At 26.1% G+C, this 25792-nt stretch overlaps 2 protein-coding genes across 6 annotated transcripts in view; both read left to right on the top strand.

Moving 5' to 3' along the window:
* LOC112685836 (neurobeachin-like) overlaps nucleotides 1-25792 on the top strand; it is a 77103-nt gene that overhangs the window by 39262 nt on the left and 12049 nt on the right. Inside the window, exon 2 of one of the 2 annotated variants that reach the window (XM_025557861.1) lies at nucleotides 4582-4736. The exons of the other annotated variant lie outside the window; for it this stretch is intronic. Within the exon in view, the coding sequence (XP_025413646.1) occupies nucleotides 4582-4713 (132 nt within the window). The 3' untranslated portion in view covers nucleotides 4714-4736. Of the gene's footprint in view, nucleotides 1-4581; nucleotides 4737-25792 lie in introns of those variants that run through there. 2 annotated transcript variants of the gene reach the window in all.
* The window catches only part of LOC112685831 (neurobeachin), a 214300-nt gene continuing 193457 nt past the window's right edge, over nucleotides 4950-25792 (top strand). For 3 of the 4 annotated variants that reach the window (XM_025557852.1, XM_025557855.1, XM_025557854.1), the window contains exon 1: nucleotides 5048-5356. In XM_025557852.1, coding sequence (XP_025413637.1) covers nucleotides 5048-5356 — 309 coding nt within the window. Of the gene's footprint in view, nucleotides 5357-25792 lie in introns of all 4 variants that reach the window. The other variant, XM_025557853.1, reaches the window with a different exon arrangement.

Here is a 25792-nt window from a genome sequence, read left to right as displayed (position 1 = left end):
TTTTTTTTTTTTGCTCTTGTATTACATTATTTAAGAGTGTCATTAACTACTAAATAGACATGATTTTTATGTAAAATAAAAAAGTTAAATTAAGGTGATCAAGGTTTAATCAATTAATGTTGTCAACTTTGTATTATTGATCATTTTTATTTCTATATCAAAGAAATAATAAATTGTCCGTTAACCGATTTCGTATATTTCCAGTGTTTAAATTATATACGCGTATGTAAAAATTAAGATTATTTCAACAGTTTATTACAATTATTTATAAATATAAGTGATGCACAATGATACCGTATTTTGATATCGATATTGGACTAATTTTAATTATATCGATGTGACTAATTTATCGAAAGTATTTAGATATCGATACCGAAAATCGTCATAAATTCATATTTTCCATATACGAAAAGTATTTTTTTAATGCAACAATTCCAAAAAAAATCCATCAATACATTTTTATTAAGTTTGGTATTGCATTTTGCCTTATAAATTATATCTAGAAGTGGATTTAACTTCGGAAAAATTTCAATAAATATGCATCAAATTTTAATGAAAATTTACAGGTACAATGATAATTTTTTATAAACCACCATTATTAAAACTAACGTTTGGACAGTTAAGTACATCCATTAATTACATAATTTTTAATAAATATAAAATAAGAATTTTTTTTATATGCATTATGTCTTTTAATAAAACATTACAACATTTGCAGCTCTAGACAACTGCCCACTCTGTCTTGTTGGAAATCCGTCTCTGATTAAATCGATTTATCGTTTTTCGATATTGGTATCGTTTGTATTTAATATTGCTATACGATATTGATATAATGAACAGATATCTATAGTTGAAAATATATCTTTGCGCTATACTAATAAATATTATAATATATTGGTATTTTATTTTTGCTCTCAATTTTTTTTCAGTTTTTATATTTCAGAATAAAATATTTTTCTTACTTTTTATAAAAGTTTCTTTTCATCTTTGGTAAAGTTCTTTTTTAATAATAATTTTACTAATATGTTCACTTTTAGCTCGGCGAAATATTTCCTAACCTTTCTTCTGGAATATATTATACTAATTAAAACGAATATTAAACAATAAATATTTTCTTAAAATTATAATTTTTAGTGGTGACTGTTTATTCGATGGAAAGTTAATATTTATTTATTCCATTTCATTCAAAATGTGACAAAAATTTTACTTTTGACAAAGTTTCTCCATTGATGGTATATAATTTTTAATATCTTAACTTTCCTCTTTCCCATTAGAAACCACAGACATCCGTTCGACACGTCTTGCACTATTGTTATAATATTCCAAATGCAATTTTCTATGTTCAATTCCGTAAATTCTACCACCTCTTTTCCATTGCCTTATTGTACCGTCGTACACATAATGTTTTCCAATTCACCTTACTCCGTATGACCTATAAAAGTATACGTTTTTTGGATTTCACGATTGAATTGTTCCACCAGAATAAGTCGTGTGCATAAAATGGTGATATAAGCTTGGAAGATTTCAAAAAACAGAAATATATCTAGAGTCTGAATCTTAAATATTTTATCTTAGATGTACGAAAAAAATGGACACTTGTTGATGGCTAATCGCGTTATACGCCACTGGGTTGTAAATAGTAATAAAATATTTTTTTTCTTTTTAGCAATATTTTTATAAGACATGATTTTGATTTTATTTATATTTTATAAAGTTAAAATTAATATTTTATTTAATTACGAAATAATATTTAGTACATGAGTTTATCATGTGAAACGAATAAAATATTTAGAGTAACTCATTGTAAGCATAAAAATAAATGTATTTGAGTATATTGGGAGAAACTTATTTTATTTAAATAGTTTTTGAAAGATTAAAAATGATCTTGTGAGAATGACTCTGTATAGTATTTGAATCTTTAAATGAGAAGTTTTACATTATATAACTTTTTATATGATTATCTTGCTGCAATAATTTCCATGTTACTTAAGATGTTTATTTCAGTTTTTTTTTATCGATAATATTAAAATACTATAATAAAGGTATATGTTATCTATTGTAATATTTTATATTATTATAAAGTCTGCTATATTCAGATTCGAGGATTCAAGATTTTTGTTTGTTTTAATGACAATTCAAAATCATATTTATAATTGTAACTGATATTGTATAGCTCAATATTAGTATATATATACACACTACTATATATACTTGTGTTAATAAAAAAAAATATTGATGTGATTTATGTTATCTATTTTAAGAACTTTAAATATTTTGGAGAGATTCTAAGATGTATTTGGGTTACGGGTATCTTGAATCGGTAGTATTATGTATTTTATTAATTCGTATGATTTTATATTATAACATTGAATACGGATAAGAGTTTTTTAATTTCATTAGATGTACCAAAGGTAGTTTTGATTATTTAATTTGCAATTGTATTATTATATTATTGATTTTTCTTTAATGGTATGCTATTTGTTTTTGATTAAATTTTTTCTTTTTCTTTTTAAACTTGTTTGTGATAATAATTTTTTTCAAAATATACATCGTGTATAAGTTACAGCTGTACATGTTTGAAGTATTCTAAATAAGTATTCATACTTTTATGTATTTACAAAAATATTTTGATGGTGTGATTGCTCCGTTAGTTAATGTGTCAAATTTCATTTTTCGAGGTATTAGTATGTCATGGAACAAACACTAATTCGATTGTTTTTCAGGATTAAGTAACAATATTGCTTATTTGATGGATAAACTCATTGATAAGGTTTGAAGTTTTTGCAGCAATTGGTGCTCAAATCCACTATTCGTAATGGTCATTTTTATTCTATAATTTATATTTATTGAATTGCATTTATTCGTATAAACTTTATACTATTATTATTATTATTATTATTTTTTTTTTTGATAATACCTAATTAAATTTATTTTAATTGTTACATTTTGCTCTTCCCAGAAATTTCATTGTAATTGGTAACTATTTTTAGAAATACCTTATAAAGGGTGCGTATATTATCTTGAAGATTACTGGTTCGAATTTTTGTTAAATAAATAAAATGACATTTTTTTTCTTCTAATAAGTTATTCAACTTAAAATATTTGATTTCAAGGTTTTATTTGGAAATGTAAGTTTTGTTTACATAAATATTTTTTGATTAATTTGTATTCTAGTTTTGAAATATTTAAATATAATGTTCAGAAATACTAAATTGAAGCTTTTTTTTTTTTAATTTAAATTGTTCTTATTAATAAATCCAGTTTTTAGAAACATGTTTGTTGTAAATTTATTCTAAATAATTTCATAATAAAGTATTTTTTTAAATAAATTATTTTCCTTGTGATTTTTTTCTGAAATATTTAATATTTTCAAACATGTATTTTATAAATATATTTTTATGGTTTACTTGTACGAATAAAAATATTCATAATTGTTGTCACTATTGATATATTTTGTAGTAGTTTTAAATTTGTTGGGGATGATAATTCAAAGATGTATGACAAACATTTTACAATTTTATCCTAAGATTGCATTAAAATTACGATTAATATACATCATATTATTTTAAAGAACTTTGTAGAAATTTTAATTTCATGTTTTGATGTTTAATTTGGATAAAAGCTGAAGTTAGATAGGTATAATAATAAACACACAATATAAGTGTTCATAGAATATAATATATGTACATAAGACAATCCTTTAAATGGGTTTTTCAAGGTTTTGTATTTAGTAATTTGCAAATGTGTCGGATGTACTTTGACACACACGTGACCTAAGAGTTGTAGACATTGATTTGATCATTACCAACACATGGTAGGTTCTATCTAAGTAATTGGTTTGCGAAGTTGACCCGAAGTTTTCAGTAGTCAGTGGACCATGCATATACAGTGAACACCTACAAAGACTTCGCCTAATTCAAAGTTACAGAATGGAATTACTCCTATTCCAGCGTTTGTGTAATACAATTGTTTTAAATAAAATTGGACTGTATATTCAAAACTCTTTTCGATCATGGTTTACCGTGCATAAATAAAAGTAATATTTTAATAATCAATGCCGCTTTAGCGGAAAAAGTCCGTTGTATTTTCAAAAACTTGGCGATAGGAAATACTATATAATATATATATAACCCATCTGCGTGATGCTTTGTATCACTTTGTATTGCGCAGGTCGACTTTAATGTGTAAAACGTACGTGTTCGCTTTTATTGCCTGGCGACCGTTGGGTTATGTGCAGAAACCTGACTTAACCCAACTCGCGACGACTATATTTTAAACGAATAATGATAACAAATATGATGATAACGCGGTAAAAGTTGAGCGAAACGAAAATCGAGTCAGCGGCGGCATGACGGGTGGTGTCGGGTGGATTTTGATGGGACTGGATCGAGGTACACTATATGCGCGACCCAGACACGGAAAAGAAAGCAATTTCGAATGGAATTCAATAGCGTGTGCGACCACGTACGTATTATATTGTTGCGCAGTAGCAGCAATAATAGCAGCTGTACTTACGATCGGTCGTACACGGAAAATTTGATCATTTTCCCTTCAATCGGTGCACATTGTTTTTTTTTTCAGGTGTACACAACTCGACGTCGGCGAGTTTTGTTAATATTACCAACGTGTAGGACGATTAAACCTTATTTCGCACAGTATGTTTGTTGTAAGTATAGTGACAACGATGACGAAAAAATTGCGTCGTCATTGTAACATATAACAGATACTGTCATTGGAGGAGGAAATGGATAAAACACAAGTGTTTTTCGTTGCGAGTGATCATATTATCTTTTAATAATTGTTATAGACACCTTTATACTAACGTGAAAGTTTTAATCGAACGACAGCGAAATACAGGCATTAAAGCTCTTCGGGCCGATGAAAAACCGTCGTGTAATAATTCGTAGTGATAATATGTGCGGATCGATATTGTACTGATAAACGGGACGACGACGTCGGTAGTCGCGTCTTATCGACACTGCCGCCGTTCGGATGATATTGTCGCTGCTACCACCGCCGTCGCTGTCACCGACGTTGCTCTGATAACATGGAATCGTTGGAGCGGTGGATGCGGATAGGCGGCAGCAGGGCGCCAAGTAACGTGGTCGGTGAAGTGGTAGCCGGCGTAGGAGCGGGCGGAACAACCGTCGGCCAGGCGCCAACGCTGGTGTCCGCCGCCGCCGCTGCCGCCGCCGCCACCGCAGCAGCAGCAGCAGCCGCCGCTGCCGCACAGCCGTCACCCGGTGTCGCGGCGCTTGTCCGAAAGGGTCGGCGCCATCTGAGCGCTACGTTCTGCCTGGCCGGTGACACCATGGAAGGCATCATACAGTGCCTGGTCTTCCTCAAGGCGTTTTCGGTACGTTTTTTCTTCAATCACATGGTCATGATGCGCGCGTTGTCGTATTGCCGACATGCATATCAGTGGTGATCGACTTCATTTTTTATTTTATTTTATTTTTTCACCGAAGACGGTATAAAAAAAATAAGAAAAATAACCTTTTTTTTTTTTTTTTTGGTCGGTCAAACGTTTCAGACATTTCTTCTGTTTAACAGAACGGGTAATACGTAGGTATAGGCGTTTTAAATATATTGTTTATTCACGTTTCTCGTAAATTTTCATGTTTACGATGTTGTGATAATTATAAATAAAAAAAATAATATATTAAGTTAACATTTTTTTTTTTTTTTTGTTGAAATTTATCGATTTTGTTGCTAAACAAATTCATTGAAAACCTTGTTTTTACACAAATTTTGAATTCTTATTTGTCAAAACTACCCGAAGAATTCTATTATTATTTTAATAATTTATTCAAATACTTTAGCGGGCCAAGTTGATACATGATTGTGGGCTGTAATTGGAAATTACTGTGGTACACCGTTACCCATCTACATGTATACCATTTAAAGTTATGAACTTATAAATTAGTGATTATAAAAACCTATATAGGAATCGGTTGTTTTTAGATTATTACACTCTATTACCAGTACGAAAAACAAATATTGACGCTTACGTCTTGGAAAATAATTTATCTTATCGTTGGATTTCGGATTTTTGAAAGTTTAGTTTAATTATTACGAATTATATAATTATATCATTCTTTTAATCGACTAATATATAATTATAATATACTTACTATCCCCAACTTCCGTAAAATTGTGTGATTCATGTTAATCAATATAGTACATTAATTTATATATTGCGACAGTAATAAACAATAATATTATATACTACATTATAGTTTATGAAATGTATGAATTATTATTTTCTATTCATTTTATTAAATGAAAAACATGCATTTTCATTGATAAAACTCGTATTTTACGATTTTCCACTTATTACAATTAATAACACAGCCGTTATGAATTACTAAAGATTCTTTTTATTTTTGTTACGTGTAAATATTTACTAAAAATTGATTGAATACAGATATTAAGTTTATACAGTTAATGTTTGTAAAAATTCATAGTACATATAATCTTTTAGTTGATAACTAAGTACTTTTTTTGAGATTTTTTATTCAATGTTTTATTTATTGTACACTTTTCATACTTTATAATATCCATTCAATAACAATAGTATACTTATTGGTATTACAAGTTGAAAATTATGTAATAAAATAGAAAATTTCCGTTTGGTTCTAAAATGTAAAGCTTTGTAAATACTGTAAAAGGTTTTTACGTTTTTATGAGGCATAAGTACAAAAAGGGTCTAAACAATTAATGTGTTGTATCGTGTCCAAATGGCTTAGAGGGTTAAGGTCCTAAAAATATCTGCAATGAAAAAGTTAACAGAATGACCTTTTGCACGTGACCTAACTGAATTTCGTTCTAAAATACGACCAAACGCTCTTATTAAATTTTATTGGTTGAAACATAAATAATATAATGTCTGGTTGGCGGTGTACTGTAAAAGTACACTTAAAATGCATTTTTTACTTTGAAATGTTGTGTGTCAAAATTAAAATTTGAATAAGGGAATATAACATCATTGTCAAGGGAATACCAAGAGTAAACAATACTCGTTTGTATTAAATGTCTATGTTGTATCAAATGCATAATAAAAATTATATTATATCACATACAATTATTAAAGGATTTGCCTACTCGATATATTTTATTATTATGATGTCATTAAAATTGGCATATTAAAATATATTTTGTCACTTTAATGTGTTTTTGCCTAGCTAGTGTTTTAATTTGTGGATTTTATGTATCTTTACATTTTTCTTTCTAGTGAAGTTAATGCACTAGTCTGCAGTTTTCTAAACAAATATCGTTACATATAATGATCATTTTTAAATTATTGATTTGTATCTGATAGATATGATTTATGAGTTGTTTATTTAAACTACAGTGTATACAGGCTAATAGTGGCAAAACAATTAGTTCTTAATAATATCGTAAAATACATGTACTATAGACGTATTATATTTTATAAATTCAGTGGATAAAATTTATTGAGTTCAAATATGAATAAATACATCATACCTTCATTGGACCACATTATTATTTGAAATTTGTACTTAACAAGGCATTTATGATTCTTTAGCTATCAGTTGTCATTATTTAAAAAATAATATAATGTAGGTATACTATATAGGTAGGTACCATATATGTTTAATTTACTACTAATTTGCTTTTTAATTTTGTTACATAATGATTTTATAGTGAACATAAAACATATATACATTATGAATCATTGTACTTATGTATATGTTCATTCAATGTCGGTTCAATAATAATTCGAATTTAAATTATTGTAATGTAGTGTAATAAAGTTTGACTGTGATTTGAGTTTCTACAGTTATACTCCTATTGTGAAGCTTTAAAATCTGAAAATGTAGAGTCGATTAATTAATTAAATTATGTTAATTTAGCAATGTGAAAACTGCCAGTTGGTTGGATGTGAGATAAATGCGTCAACAAAATATTTCTATTGGTCATTGAGTATTTGAGTATTTAAATTCTAGTACTTTTTCAGTCTAAAATGTTCATTTATTATTTTGTTTATAATCATTCAGCTTTTGTTACTTTGAACTTTTTGTGTATTTTTGTATACTTCGACATTAATTAGTATAATTAGATTTAGAGAAAAGTATTTTTGATTTGTTGAGTTATATAACAATGGTGATTGAATTGTTTTGCATATTACCAAATTTCCTAATAAATGATGATATTATAATATGCGTATTATATATTATTTTATTTTTATTTATTTTTACAATGTTCGAATAAATTAAACTGTCAATTTGCTTATGGATTTTCACGTAATATTTTATCAAATACATTTTTTTTCAACATAAAGCGTATTGGTTTCATTTATTTTCAAAAATAGTTGTATAATATCAAATTGTTGTTTGCTATTGATTCTATTATGTCATGAATGTATCATCTTTGATTTTACTTGTAAAGTATATTTAATTTATACAAATATAAGTAAATAAATGCGAAGTGTAATTTATAGTTAAACGAATTAAATATATCAAAGTAAATTATGAACTTCAAAATATTGGTGGGCTAATTAATTTATCTATTTTACTGATGTTCATTCTTCATTTAAAGGACAATTTCTTAGCTGCTTTTAAACCGTTATGCAATAGCTTTGAAATTAGAAATCTCACAAATGTTAATTTTTTAGTTTAAGTTTATTTTGAAGAACTGTGGTAAATATTTAAGTGGACAATTTTATCTACGTTGAGCAATTATAAAATTAATTAACTCTTGTTTTTCGAATTGTTCAAAATTAAAAACCTTTTTGACTTTAAAAGTTTCTGTTCTTATTATGAATTAACATTGCATGTTGCACAATTAATACAGTTTGAGAGTCTTAATGTTATATATTTTGTTGTGTTAAACGCTATTTATTGTCTCTCATAAGCTAATTAATCTAATGAGGAAAAATGTAAATTTTTTTATTTGTGTCATCACTAACTGTACCACGCGTTTAATTTAAGTGTGTAAAAATATAATATTTATATGTACAAGGATTCCACGACTTTGTGTAGAAATGGCCGCTCCGTTAGCAGGAAAACCTATGAAACTTTTTGAATCTGTTTGCATCCGTTGCCTCAATCATACTCTTCAAACCTTACTCGGAGAACACCGATTTACTGGTTTTTCAACCTTTCTCTCTTTTTCAATCCACACAAAAGACAATGGCCATAATAATTTATGACTTGTGTGTTTTTGTGACAGTGTCAACATTTCTATGTGGTTTTTCGCCGTCCGGTATATGTTTCGTCTTAGTACTAAAATTTTTAGAATTAAATTGTTAATTTATAATTGATCTTGACTCGTTTTGATATTTGAAGTAAAATATTCATTATTTTTGTAGTTATTACTACTTATTAATATTATTATTATTTATATCAATGCCCAAATTTACGTTTATTTAAAACATGTACCTAATGTACTCGTAACTATATGTAATGAAATATAGAACATAATGTTATATTAAATATACAGTATGATTCCATATCAAATCGTTCTATTTGAGTTAATATTTTTTTGGTAAAAAAAATATCTATTATTTAAATGTTGTCGTAATATATTGATTGGTTCGAAATTAGTAGTAATTTATATAATTTTTAAGCAATGTATTATTAAATATATTTTAAAATATGTACCATATGATTTAAGCATTAGAAGGTATAGAATAATGTAAACTGTGTGTGCAAAACTTTTTCGATCTACTATACATCTGTTATTTTATTTTTTACCTGTAATTCATAGTTCGTTACACATGACGGAAAAAACCGATGGTTATAATCTATGGAAATTTATTCCAAAATATAAAGAAATAGACATGATTTGAAAGTACTGAAAGTAGCATTTTTATTTTGAACAGCACTATTATTTTAAATTTACTGAGTTTTTGGAGGTTGTATATAAACGATGATATGGATAATTAATCGTTGATAAAACCGTATTAAATTAAACTTGCTATTATAAAAAAGTATATTGATATTTATAGAGTCATTATTTCATATTGTGTTGAAGAACTGTTTTAATTTTAATTTAATTTAATTTGATTAATTATTGGTTTTATTTACTTATTTTCTTAAACATCATTCATTTGTTTTATTATTTTTAGTAAATATATAATTTTTCGTTTTATCTCATAAAATTCTACAAAATCATTTCCTTGAACAAGTCTGTTGTTTTTTCACATTAAGGACATGTCACTTTTCGATCGGTATAATTTTCTATTATAACGCATCGGTGAGGACGTTTTAGTTGCTGACCAGAATTGTACATACGAGTTACGTGTAAAATATTACAGAGGGTGTAAGGTTAATGAATATCCCTTTTTAACCCTTAAAACTGTTGTTAAATTTCCCGGAAACGCGCACTTTGATAATGGCTGTGTGATGGGACACTTAAGATTGATGAAGCTACTTGTCGATATTTTAACTGATTCATGTAGTTTGCTCCATTAAATAAATTTTTTTTCATTCGCGGAATATTTATGGTTTTCTTTTCGAATTATATAACTTATTAATACTTCAAAAATAATATATGGTAATTATAATCAGTGTTTGTTGTTGCTAATATTTTTAGATATAGACAATTGTTGTTTAAAACATAAATATAATACATATTAGTTTTCTTCCATGGTAATCAATGAGAAATCAAAATATTCTCTCTTCATATTGAGTTGATGTGTTTTCTTTAAAATAAATTTATACAAATAAATTACATTTTTTTTTACTCTAAATTTTTTTTTGTATTGTACGTCTCGAGAGATGTTATTTTTAAAAGCTCTTTCTACATTTTTTTTAAAAAAGCGTGATAAACCGATTGTTCTGTGTATACTGACTTTTATCATAACATGGTTTACATTTGGATATGATTTACTATTTAAATTTATACCGAGTATATTACACAATTTAGTAGTATTTATGGAATAAAATTATTAGTAATAGTAATATATATTCTATTTATTGAACAAATAAGTTAATTATTTGATTGAATTAGCTTTCTACGTCTGCGTGAAGTATAAAAATGTAATTGGTATGTTAGATAGATTGTGTATTACTAAGCGATTACGGTTATTATTATTTATATTTTTATTAACGTCTTACTTCTAAATAAAAAATAAAAAAAACAAAATTAAATATTCAAACACATAATTTCAAGTAGTGTAAAAATTTACAATGGGATTTTTCTTAATTTTCATTATTACATTTAAAATTAATAAGAATTTTCCTTATGACTTATGCAATTGTTAATTACAAACAAATATTGTATTGCCGAATATATTTTATGATATATATTTTAATGATATATAATTTAAATATTTTTATCGTGTGTAGTTAAAATTTTGGTAATTCATAATATTTGTATTATGTTTTCGAAAAAAATAATGAATAATTCAAGTGTGTAAAGAGGATATAGTGCGTCAATATTGGATTCACAATTAGATTTGTTTCACTCATTATCGCATTAATTAGTGATAGATTATCGTATCAAATTTAGAATTTACATGTTATATTATCAAATAATTTGTTTTATAGATAAATAATTCAGTCCTTGGACGAATTTTAAAATGTTCTTACTTAAAAGTAAACCGTCTTACTAGTTCCTGGATAGTTGAAAACCCGTTTAATGTTGAAATTAAAACATACGCATATTGACTAATCATTTAAAATCCAAAAATGTCCAATTCACAATTAATGGCCAGGGTAGAGCTGTCGAAGGTGAAATAAAAATTGGTTAATAAAATAATTAAAATTAAAAAATGATAAATACTTGTTAAATAATATATAAAAAAAAAATAAACGAATAAATTATTTATTTAATTTTTTTCTCCTGCTACATTTTATTTGGATCATTTAAAATTTTAATTTTATTCGAATGTTTATCTTATATATAATGTAGATCCTGAGTTAAAATTGCTAAACTTTTTAATATTTTTGAGTGGTATTGAATTTTTTTAAGTTGTTAGTTAATTCTGATAGGTATAAGTGTTATCTATATACGTTTGTAAAAACATAGTATACCACTTTAAATTACTTAACTTCTACCAAAACTATAAGTCGAGATTTAACAATTTGATCCAACAAACAACTAAATTTCAAATTTATCTATCGTAAAGTATGTTTAAAAATATATTTTCTGGATGGTTTTTCTGTCAAATTTTTAAACTGACTTTTTTTTTTTTTTAAATTATTTATAATTTAAATCATGTAAATAATTATATTCATTACATTTTAGTTATGCAGTTGAATTAATATTATTCTGCAAAGATACTCATTAAAAATGTATTATGATTTTCAATAAACATAAAAGTCTAAAGAATTGAACTTAATTTTTATTTTATTTTAATGATATTTCAAAACTAATTAATTAATTAAAAAAAAATGTATCAACATATTTAGATGTATTGTAAAATCTCTTAGTCTTTTTAAAAACAATTATGAAACTATAAATAATAAAAACCTTATATTGTGTTATATATTTTGGGTTATTTGTGCGGGTGTCATTAAATTTTAAAGCATTTGAAAGTGGTTTTTAGTAAATATGAGCTAACTGCTGTTAATATAAAATTTTGGGGTTCATAAAAAAAAATATTGAATTAACTTCTGTGTTATTTTTGGTGATTGAAATTATTGTTATTAATATGTGTATAACAAATATGTAATAGCATCGTATTAATAAATTTCATTGTACTTAAAATTTCAAATTTCAAATGCATTTTTAAAGTTATTGTTTGTGAAGTTTATGTAGCTTTTAATCCCCTACTAAAACATGGGTAATCGATTTGTACCTAACTAATAAATAAATAAGAGTACACTATTGTCATTCTACAATATTCGCTTCAACGTGAAACAAAATTCGATGATATATATCATCTATATATATCACTATTATATGGGCGTTCGTTTCACAAAATGTTTTAATTGCAAATTTTATATATACTTATTGATACTTGGATTTACTCGTTTTTGTGTTTGCATTGTCAATGTTTTGCCTTTGAAAGCATAAGCCATATATGGTATCTATATCGGTTTTTAACATTTGATTTTAATTAACTTATGGAAAATCATATGTGAATAATTCCTGAGGGGATCGTAAAATTGTAATCATTCATATTTCTTGGTTGAAAGTATATTTTGAAATTATTAGTTATTTAATTCCTTAATTTATAGTAATTCATGTTTTCACATAATATACACAAATTACTAGAAGATATTATTGTTAAGTCGTACGTTTCTATTTCTTTACATTCAATTTGAATTATTTGTACTTAATGAAGTTTACTGTTACTTTACAATTATCATATACAAAAAATTCCTCTTTGATCTTGTCACGTTCGACTTGGTAGCACGATTTACCGACAAATCTCTACAGCTAGCCAATATTTACCAGCCGATTCGCACGAATATTTGATAGAATTTCCATTTCATGCTTGAATTTTATTACATTTGTATTATTTGTTAAAATAACAACGTTTTTATTTATTAACTATTCCATGTTCTTTAATGTATATCTTTGCATTATATCAACACGTGGAAATATTTTAATTTTCAGCACTCGTATTACATTATCATGGGTGATTTATAAATTAATAGTTTACTATTATGTTTTGTCATGTCCTTTTTTTGTCGAGAGAAATGTTAAAATATATTATTAACTCAGTGTTTGAAACGTTCACTAAAATAGTGAATATGTTCACGTTCTCGTTCATCATATAATGAACGCATTTATTAAAAAATAAAGAAATTTGTATAGTCGTAGTTGCTAATATTAGTATATTTTTCAGGATGTAAATACGAACAACTAATGTATAGGAATACAGTTATTTATACTTTATACTTTTTATTTGTGGTATAAAATGTAACAGTTTAAGTATCTAAATTTTAATTACTCATCATGTGCTATACACTGGTACTATTTCTGATATTTTCTGATAAAAATTAATTCCTACGCCTATTAGATTTATTTATTTAGAGCGATTAATTGTAAATAAGTACAATATGATGGTAAACTTCTTTTGAGGAGATTGTATTTCTATTTTTATAGAATAAATATGTAACTAAAAGTATAGTATAATATTTCATTTTATTTATTTGACCCTTCTCAATTGATTCTTGGAATTTGCCAATAATTTTTCCGTATTATCTATTCGTTTTTCCGGATTATTTTTATGAAATTGATTTTTTCATAATAATCCACTTAATTTTTCATTAATTATTATTTAATTTTAAATTATTTTACTGATAATCGTAAAATTATTTTATGTTGATTTATTATTTATACCAGTATATTTTTAGATTATTTACGATCATTGGCTGTGTCATAATAGTAGTTTTACGTTTTTAAATCTTTAAAAGGCATTTCTTCTTACAAATTTCCTGCGTATATTCCTTTTACACAAAGCTTCTTAAATATACATTAATTTTATTTTGGTTTAATGAGGAGTTCTTTATTCGAGTACATATTGTGTGCATCTATATGATAATTTTGGTAGGAGTTATAATTGCAGTAGGGTGGTTATGTTTATTGAGCCAGAACCTATAAATTCCATGAATTATACGAGTACTTATTACTCGTTAGCTAGTTAGAAACCTACGTATAATTCATAAAAGACTTCCATAAATAATAATTTTATTTTTTAACTGCCCTCGTAGTTATTATTTTATCAAAATGTATTCGTTATTTATGTATGTACATATGCGTTTTAGTTGATTTATAGCATTGTTTTATAACCAACGTTACTTATTTCATTGTAGTTATTTTTGAATTATATTTACTACCTAGATTTGTGTTTTTTAATAACCGTTTTAATATTTACCTTATAGTTTTATGTCTTATCATAATTATCGGGTGCATAATATATTTTAATCATAAACATAGTCTTTATCCTATTAAAAAAAAAAAAACGGTAACAATTTTCTTTGTAACTTACTATTAGTTCAGATTTATTAATTTTACATACAGATATACATTTAACACCATTTGTGGTGTTACAATTTGTTCTATGTTACATTTACTTTTAATGTGATGTTAATGTACTAATCGTGATTTGGAAACTGATGCGCTGTTGTTTTGGAGTCGAAGCTTTGCTTTCGAGAATGATAAATAGTGTTAAATAAAAGTCATCTGGTGGATTCTGCCAAAACATTAAGAAGGGTTACAAATGAAGACAAAATGCCAGACGGCTTAACGTAGCAGACCCAATATGGAAGCAGTTGTATAATCCGTGATTTACTCTCCACCTTTCTCTTCTGTCTTTAAAATGCTATTTTGTCCTTCATATAGTAAGACTCTATCTTTTAAATTCTGGAAAGGGTTTTGAGTATAATCGGTTTTCTTTTTCTTCTTCATCGAAATAAGTCAACTGTATTTTGTAATTGAAATACAAACCATAATGGCTGGATGATATGTTTTTGATTGTGATTGATGTAAGCTGTTCGAAAAAAAAAGCAAATTTAAATTTGTTTAATAGTACATAATTTTAAAGAGAATATGTTTTCTATACTATTTATTTTTTTTTAAATATTTTAAGTAATTTTTTTATAGTTTTAAATTAATTTGTATTACTTTTTTATATTTTTTGTTGGTTTGTGTTGTTAGTTTCATTAAATATTTTTATTAACACCTGTTGGGCTGGTTGATTCGGGAAAAACGTCGTTATTAAAATCGTCTTCTATTGATAGTACGGAAAATTAGTGTGGTGTCGAGAATTACTTATGCTCTTTGTTTGATATTAATAGTCAAAAATATTTGACGCTTGTTATTTGGATTTGAAACAGTCATACGTTTTTCATCAATATTTTGGATAAGAACCATTTTTCCATTAGAATCGTTTAGCTTAAAGAATTTTTTTGGGCTTTCTTTAATAATTTAGGGCTACTAAATTTGTTGTAATATTGTGGTTCTATTGAACATCGTGTGTGTAATGATGCGTTGTACTATGATCATTTAACTGATAATAGAGCTTATGTCGATTTATATAAGCACTTAACTACTGAACAAGTAGGACTGCTCATTACTTAAAACTTCTCATTTTTGTGAAAGTATGGTGTTTTTACTATTAAATTTTATGTGGTTGAAGTTCAAATGATCTATTAAAAACATATTTCGTATTATGGTCCCTTGTGGATTTAAAGAGGTGTGTCTTGTATGTCGTGACATACATTGTTTATGTCTTTAAAGGCCATTTATCGCTTTTGGCCCTAGTTTTAAAAGGGTGAAAATGAGTCCGTTTTATCAGCACTCGTTATCAGAATGTCTTGGCACCTTTTACATTTTGACAATTTATCATGAGCGTTTTCTATCGAATGCATGTAGTGACCCAGTCATTTTTATCGACCAAATCTATTGTATATCCTTTGTTTTTCTATGTTTATTTTTTATTTTATAAGTTACGAGACCTTTATTTTCAATTGTACATAATGTTTTGTATGTGCTAATTGGATGACTTGAATCGTTTTTACAATAAAAAGAGAAGACATAATTAATTTAATTTCTTTGATAACTGATAATTTAAATAATGAACTATAGTGGAATAGATATTCAAATGTAAAGCATCATGTGCGTCCCTAGTAAATCCTTTATTCGTTTTTCTTCTAATGGATTTATAGTAGATACATAGAAAATTATTTTCTAGATATAATTATAGATCATTTTACAGACATTTATTGTTATTCTTTTGTAATCAACTGTAATCATTCTTAATATAATTAAGAATGTATTTTTTGATTTATTTCTCCACATTATACACCATTAAAATTCATTACATTACTAAACTTTCATTTTTTTTATTCGAAGTATACTTTAGAAATTTTGTTAAAATTACATATACATATATATTTATATATCTTATTTTCAATGCATCCTAAAATATTTACCTAGAATCGGGTTTACGTGTTTATAAATTATAAAATACAATTATTTGTTAATAGTTAAAAACTTAAAATGCTTCAAAAGAACCTAGATATGCACAAAATATTGTCTTAATTTAAATATATTTCCATATAATTACGGAGCTACTTTAGGTTCTAGTTTTGTTAATCTGCGTAGAAGTAAGTTTTGTTGACTTATTTTAAACTTGAAAGCAATTATAAATTATTTTTATCATCGATTTGATTCTTGTCGTAATTATATTTATTCGTAACATCTTCTAATTTTTTTAACACTAGCTAAAATTATTGCGATTTCTTATTGCCTTTCAATCTATACCGTAGTATCTAATTTAATCTAAATAAATGTAAACATTGATACAAGTTAAAATTTAATATTTTTTTTACATTTTTTTTCGGTATATTTTTCACGCTTAGAATTACTTTAGAAAAAATAACTTTTCTTAAGTATCTTTTATGCAGAATTTCACATCTAAAGAATATATGTCGCATGAAATGTTTTATGTAGATATATCTACCGATAACGTATTTACAGGAAAAATAATTGACAACAAATGTTATATAATACTCAATCGATATCATATCAATTAAATTAGAAAATATGTACCTAGAATCAAATAAAATATTTATTATTAATTTATTTGCTTAAAAAATTAAAATTCCTACATTTTATAATATACCGGCTCTAAAAGTACTTTTTTTATTTGAATGAGCGTTTAAATTTTAAAAGCTTCATATTAATGCAGTTATTTCATGAGTAAGTATTTTATTTTTAATATGTTTTATCTATCGAACACAGGAAAATGTATTATAAAAATGTATATATTATTATATGATAAGTCACATAAGCTTAATATCGGATTTGATTATTTTATAGGTATCCACGATTTAAGTTTTTACATTGTTTTAGGTTTTGCTTTAGACTATTCATATATATATTCTAATTTTGTTTTGCGTTAATGTAAGTATTTGTTAGTGGACTGTATTCTAAATAGTATTTTAAATAATAATTTCACTTTATAATTAAAAATATACATTAAATTAATTTCATACATTTTTTTTAGTATCAGCGGTACATAAATTGTTTGAGAAATATACAATATTCGACTCTTCATCGAAACTCTGTTAACATTTGATATTTTGTAGTCCCGGTACAATTATTTTAATCAAGATATAATAATATAATATTATATACCCATACATTGGCATTAAACAAATTTAAAGCCATTCATTACTGAGTAAATAAAAATTCCTTTTTTATTCTAAAATGAATAATGTATACAAATGTATATAAAATTAATTGCATTGAGTATATATACATAATAATTAAATCATGAATGTATAAAAATGTCACATTAAAAAGTTCATTAATTTATACATTTTAATTAATAGAACAAATCAAACAAAGCGTACCTCCTGGTAAAAAAAAAAAAATAAAGCTATTGATAATAAATACCCAAAACAAATAAGAATTTTGCTTTTAACTTATAGTATCCGAACTGGCAACAGAAAATCAATTAAAAACACTATTGAAATTCCTAAATATTATTACTGAATTTTTGCGGTTTCAGAATATATTTTTATATTATTATTTAAATTATCCTCAGTATAAAATTAAAAAAAAAAATAAACACTTAAATTGTCATTTTAAAGAGTTGTAATAAGATGTAATAAGCGTGTAAACAAATGATTTTAATTTTTCATAAAAAAAAATTGTCTTAATTCTAATATATATAATATTTATAATATTATATATTACTTCAATTTAAATATAAAAATTTATTGTTGGAATAGTATTAAATAAATAACGACAGTGATGTAGAAAATGCGTTTTTAAATCTTGTGTATTGAGAGAACAGATCATACTGACGTATATTTCCGCTATCGCGTCACAATATTTATTACGGTTACAATGTGAAATATCATGTTCGAGTTATACAATTGACGTTTGAATGCCATTTTTATATAATTTTATATATTATTAACATATTATTTTATAAATTTTTATACAATAGTTTGTGTAATTTAAAAAATTATCTCTGTTCTTCATTTGAATTTGAAACTCTCAGAACCGTGTGAGTAACGCACGTGAGCATTAAAACTATAGGTTTACTTAATCATAGCGTTTACAGTGTGCAGTTAATTTTAGGTCCGCTATACCGCATTAAATTAGCTTATATATATTTATCATATTATTTACCTTGATAAATATGTATAAAACGTACAATAATAATGAATACGATTAATTTAATTCGCGATAATTTTGACTTATGACCAATTTTAATGCATAAGATTGACGTATATCGATAATGATTTAACATAGGAATGAATAATTACGTTACAATTTAAAATGGTTTTTGGTTTTTTAACATGTTTCTTTATGCAATGGAAATCATTAGAATTCCGATTTATATTAATATTAGTAGCCTGTATGATAACATTAATGAAAAATATGTTTCTAAAAAAGGTTTATTGATTATTATATCCGTCGAGTACACCGAGTATATTTACTTATCAGTGATCCTCTAAAGTTTTGCTATTCAATCGGGTGTTATTATTTGCCGTCAAAATCGACCTTTCCGTTTACAGCCAATTTTATTTGCCACCAGTATTAAATTATATATTTCTATTTTCCACCTCAACAAAATTCATTTTTTAGATTTTGCTAACTCCTTATTGTAAGAATTAAAATATTTTATTATAGATCATTTTTATTAATGTGTTTTCGTAATGATAACTACATAAATGCGACAACTAACAATTAAGATAAAGTGTTGTCACGATTTTATCTTCAGTCTAGTTAAAGAGTATATATTTTAGTTTGCGAGAAATTAGTATATTCTTTACAATGGAAAATAAAATGATAGAAAATAATCATCATAAAAATTGTTAATTTTAAATAATTTCAAATTTCGATTTAGTTCGAATAATAAAGTGTTTATACCTTAACGGTGCTTTACTAAAAACTGTAGTGCAAGTCTATACAAATTATGACTATACAAATAATGAAAACGATACAATTTCACCACAACACAATGATGAATATTCGGGCGTATTCATGTTGGGTGCCAGATAATATTTATGATAAAGATAAACAACTAATTGGTCTGATTATAAAAACAATAATATACGAGTTCAGTCCGAATATAAAAATCATATACTAATTTGGTCTGACCACTGCGACAATAAAACCTGTAGTTTACAAGTATTGATACATTTGATAATATTAAAAAATGAATAGATTCGAGTTTGTAAAAGCTCTATAATTCAAATTTTATCAATTGTATAATTTTTTTAATTTTTTAATAGTTTTATTTATTTATATACCATATACTACCAATATTCTAATTTCCAATTAATAATTATACACCGTATATAAGAAACTTTATAAAAAAAAAAAAAAAAAATTATACCTGTGTTATATTTTATAGGTAATGATAGTAATTGATAGTCCTAAGTCTGTAAAAGTGAAAAGCGACATTTTTTTTTTGTATGGACACAACTAGAGTAGTACTTGTAAAATCGTGGGCCCCAAAAAATGTACTACCTGAAAAATACAGGGACCTAACTAACGTACTACTTGAAATACACAGAGACCTACTAGACTAAATAAGAGTTTTCGGTACCCAACTAGTAAAGGCTGAAATATTCAAGCCATGCATTGGAGAAGTAACTGGTAAATAAAACTTTAAAAAAAAACGCTATTAATAATCTTAGTATTAGACCAAAAACAACTATTCTTACTGAAATCGCACAGGATAGTATTACATTAGATATTACCATTTTCAATATAAATAGATTTAGAAAAAATATATATGAAAAATGACATAATATTATGCCAAAAATTCCTACTAATTTAGCTGAAGCCTACGATGTACTTTTTAATTGACATGAACACTAAACAAAATGAAAAATTTTTATTGGTAATCGACAGAAAAGTATATATAATAATATTTTCGTGTGAAACAAAAAACATAAATTTTTACGAGTATCAATAGTTGAAGGAATTTATATGGACGGAACTTTCGATTTTTGTTCTCGTTTTTTTTTTTTTTTACAATTTTTTCAGTTCTTAGATATTTGAATGGTCATATTGCTCATTGCTTATTGTCAAATAAATGCACAAATCATATATCTATGATTTTCATGCAATAAGTAATAAGTGTAAAGACTTGAAGTTATATTTTTCTCCTTCTAAAGTAAGTGTTACTTCTAAAAGGCTTTATTAAGTACAGATTCTGAAATGTAGCTGCAAACCATTATTACAGGGTGTCGGTTTCAATTTACTCAATTTTGGTATCACAAAATAAAAGAAATTGGCTATAGCCTACAACTATAAAGGCATACTGAATTGTAATTAATGTTAAATAAAATTATTTTTATCTAGTACTATGAATATATTTAACGAAAGTTTTAATTTGATTTTGATTTTATTATTTTTCGAATACTTTAAATATGTTAAGTATATGTTAACTATATGTAAATATTTTATAATTTGCTTTTACAATAGTGTATTGTTTATGAACACCTAACAATTTTATTATTATGTTAATTAAAATGTTAATGTTATTTTAAAATGATTGCTTATTATTAGTGATGGGTCGAACCTGATTTTTCGTCGTCGAACCGAACTATACAATTTTTTACCGAATTAAAATAATCTTTTTTTTTTTATTTTTATAAATATACTGAAATTATGAACATTTTACTTACATAGTGAAAAATGTAGTGCACCTCAAAATATAAATAAATTATAATAATTATTTAATGCAATGCATCCAATGCAATTATTTCTGTTTAAACTTTTAAAAATATAGAGTACAAACAACATTTACATTTTTGCTTTTCACTTTTCCAAAAATAGATTTGAGATCATACTAATCGTAATAATATGAAAAAAAATTGTTTATACTACTATGATATTTACTATAAACTATAAAGTATAGAAAATCAAGTTTAAATTGTTTGATTAAGAATATTTTCAAGTTCAAATTTCGAAAATACCTAAATGGTAAATAGTATGGTTCAATTTTCTTTTATTTTGAGTTTAGATTAAGAACGAACCGAATATTAGGTGTTCGGTTTGATATTCGAACAGTTCGATCCATCATTACTTATAATTAATAATTTCACATATTTTTATATAGTTAAGGGTCACCAAAATTTAAAGATTGAAATTTGTTGTACCGGAAAATGGAAAGTTATATTATTATACTGGCGGTAAACGGTTAGGTATATTTTGGTGGAAAATTAGAATCTTCTATCAAACAATGTTTAAACGATTTCTACTATATTTTATGGAAACGTGATATTTGTCTAATTTTATCGAGAAAATTATGTTATCTTGTCGATTGCAGCAAAATTAATTAATTTGCATTTAGGATAATAATATAATGTTTACGTATCCGGCAAACATTTTCATATTACATCCTTTTCGCAAATAATCTAATTATGTTTTAATTGCGATTATATAGAGGATGATAAGTTTCCTCCGGTAGTCCTAATTACTTGTAAAACCCATGGCGAACCGTAGTGATGATTTTTCAAGTGTTTTCAAAATATGTAATGAAATTTAATTATACCATTACGTAGGTAGGTAGATAGGTAGTTGTTTTTGACTTCATTGGGTTGTAATTTTGGCTCTAGTTATTACTGTAATATATGATGTGCACAATGAATGCGTTTTGCCTCAGTAGATCGTTTAAATAATATGGTTGTGTTGGTAGTAGGTAATAAAGTTTATGTACATTTTCCTTCCCTTAGTTCCTTTATCATGTTTAATAACAAAAGTTTTCCTGATATGTTGTTACTGTCAAGTGAGGAACGTCAATTCTGAATAAATAACACAGTTGTATAAGTTAGGGAATTTATGAAAATACAACGTCAACGACTGTATGCTATCGTTATAATATATTATAGTGACTTATGTAACATATGACTTTAGATCATGACTTGCATTAATAATATTAGTAATTATTGTAATAATAATAAAAATCATACTTTTTTAATACTTAAAGTAAATTTTACGAAAGTAAATGTATTTTAGACTGCAATGTACCGTCTAATAGATAATAATCTAACATTTTAATTTACCTTTTAAGGGATAATAATTTAAGACTTTACTAGACTATAACATTTGATTTTAGACTTACGCAAGGTATGAAAAAAAAAAATTTACAATAATCTTTTTTTTTTTCATACCTTGCGTAAGTCTAAAATCAAATGTTATAGTCTAGTAAAGTCTTAAATTATTATCCCTTAAAAGGTAAATTAAAATATTAGATTATTATCTATTAGACGGTACATTGCAGTTTAAAATACATTTACTTTCGTTTTTTGAATAATATCTCGTATAAAAATAAATTTTCGTATATCTAAGTAGACTATGGACTAATAATGTGTACAGTTTAGAATTTAAATGGCTAAAAGTTTTTCATTAAATTATTTATTTTTATTTTGAATCATATTAACAATAAATTGATTGGGTTAGAGCAGTGGTTCCAAAACTGTGCACTGCGGTGTCCTAGGGGCATCTCGAGCACTTTCTAAGGGTACCGTAGTCTACAGTTCATAAAAAATAGTTTAAAATGAATAGAATTTTTTTTTCTTATTGTTTTCATGAAAAATTTATAGTGTATAGTGAAAATTATGTTATTGTATATTCGGACATTCTTATTTTAATCTTATAAAATTTTTATGTAATAATTATAATAGTAATAACAATAATTTGTATTTATTTATTTTTTAAGTTTAAAAATTCATTAATTTATAATTAAGTTAAATTTTAATAAAATTAATTATCAATGGGTTTTTTTTTTTGTTCTGTCTTTCATGGTATTCACAGCAGGGCACCGTGGCTAAATTGAGTTAAATAAAAGCACCGCGGATAAAAAACTTTGGGAACCGCTGGGTTAGAGTTTAAAATTACTATTTATTATAAAAGTTATTGTTATTAATAAAGTATCAAATATCAGCTAAAGAAATTTTATTATATATAATTATTATTATATTATAATAATAATTATTAATTAATGAACATTTAATTGACCATATCATTATGATTAGTTTTAATAGAACGTATAGACTATCAATATGGAAAATTGTTTATTATTATTATTATTATTTTTTTTATATTAGCATTTTGGTATTTTAGCTAAAAAATTATCCTCAATAATTTTTCCCTGGCCAAAGTTTCAAATATATTTTTTTTACGTTTTAATAATTCATCTACTTTTTTATTTTAATTCTCATGCAACAATGCATATATTAATGCAGTATTATGTAACCATATATTTTAATATATTTTCGTAATAATCTATTTTTTTGTCTCTATCTCTCTTTCGTTCTCTTTACACTCCCCTTTCCGTTAACGAATGGAAATCACATGGTTATAGCACATCGCTTAAAATTAGTAGTAAGGTGGGGGTGGGTGGTCGTCGTTGGGATAGGGGTAGGCCATCTGGTACTGGTATAGTATATCCGGTGATAGAGGGGATAACTAGACTTTATATGTATGTATGTGTGTATGAGTGTGAGTGTGTATTCTACACGTAAATCGATTTGCGGGATTTTGAATTCGCTGTTGCCACCGCCACCACCGCTGCCACTACTGATGTTGTTGCCGCCAGCGCCGAGACTAACAATGTTCTCGCTAGCGAAACATAATCCGGTGCAGTTTACAGATAATCTGACGGCCCGTAATAAATCACATTATACGTTGGAAGGCGTTGGAAGGGGTGGCACGTTACGCTGTATTTAGGTTAGGGGATGATGATTCGCAAAGATGTCCCTGTGTATTGGTCCGTGTGCATTTGACGCTCAGGGCGAATGACAATTTCGATAACACGCAATTCCTACCACTCCACCGTGAGATTTACTCGAATTGACGACTTAACAAGAAAGTACCTTTAAAAAAAAAAATCCATTCCGAAGCTTGTGGATTATGTATGGTATAAGTATTAAATCATATATCTAATTTTAAAAAAATTGCCGTATATATTTGTGGTGGTTGAACTTCTGTTTAAATCGTGATTTGGGGAGTTGTATTGGACGAAGAAAAACGTGTTAAACGTAATTTTGGTAAAGTTTGAAACTGTCTACCTATTTGTTGCGTGGACATGTGCAATGACAATGTCAAAGGATGGTTTTGAGGTCCTTAGATTTTAATCAATTTCTATAAATAAAGTATTAGTGTTAGGACAAAGTAGACCGAACAAGAGCAGATTGAAGTTTTGACCCATATAATCCGTTTTTATTGGATTTGGTTAGTGCTCACTACCTATTGGTCTTAAAGAATTCACTCATGGTTTTATAAAATTTTTCTCGTCAATGGCTATGTATACGTACGTATGTATAGATAATCTGAACATAATGCGAGTAAAGCTTGTAACTTTAACTTAACTTTATAATACTAATGTGGTTATTTTGAATGCAGTCATATTTGGAATATTACATAACAATGTAATATAACATATATGCTCGAAAATAAAAACTAATGCATGTTTGCATAAAAAAATAATTTGAAATTTCAATATATTGTACTCGTATTATTATAAATATTCATGTTTGTTTATGGTTTAACGGTAGAACATTCTAAATTAACTCTTCTTTAAAGCCGGTGTGGCTTATGCTTGGATGTGACGCTATCATGTATTAATATATATGTGATGTACTTGTACATGTATCAGAGTCATTATCCTTCCGACCACGTATTCGTAGATATGATTTGAACGCGTATATCTCACTAGGGAATGAACGGTAGACTTCGTACGTACCATTTCCATACGACTGTCAAACCGAATTCTAAAAAATTTTAATTTTGGTTGGATGTGCGCAAGGCTGGATTAAGGAGGGGTTAAGCCGTAGCGGCAGCCCCGGGGCCCTTTCGAGTACCCAAGTAAAAGGGGCCCAAATAATTTTAAACC

Source organism: Sipha flava, unplaced genomic scaffold, assembly GCF_003268045.1.
Source record: "Sipha flava isolate LNK unplaced genomic scaffold, YSA_version1 293_pilon_pilon, whole genome shotgun sequence".
NCBI lineage: Eukaryota > Metazoa > Arthropoda > Insecta > Hemiptera > Aphididae > Sipha > Sipha flava.
The sequence above is the reverse complement of the archived record's forward strand: the minus strand, read 5'-3'. Positions and strand labels throughout refer to the sequence as shown.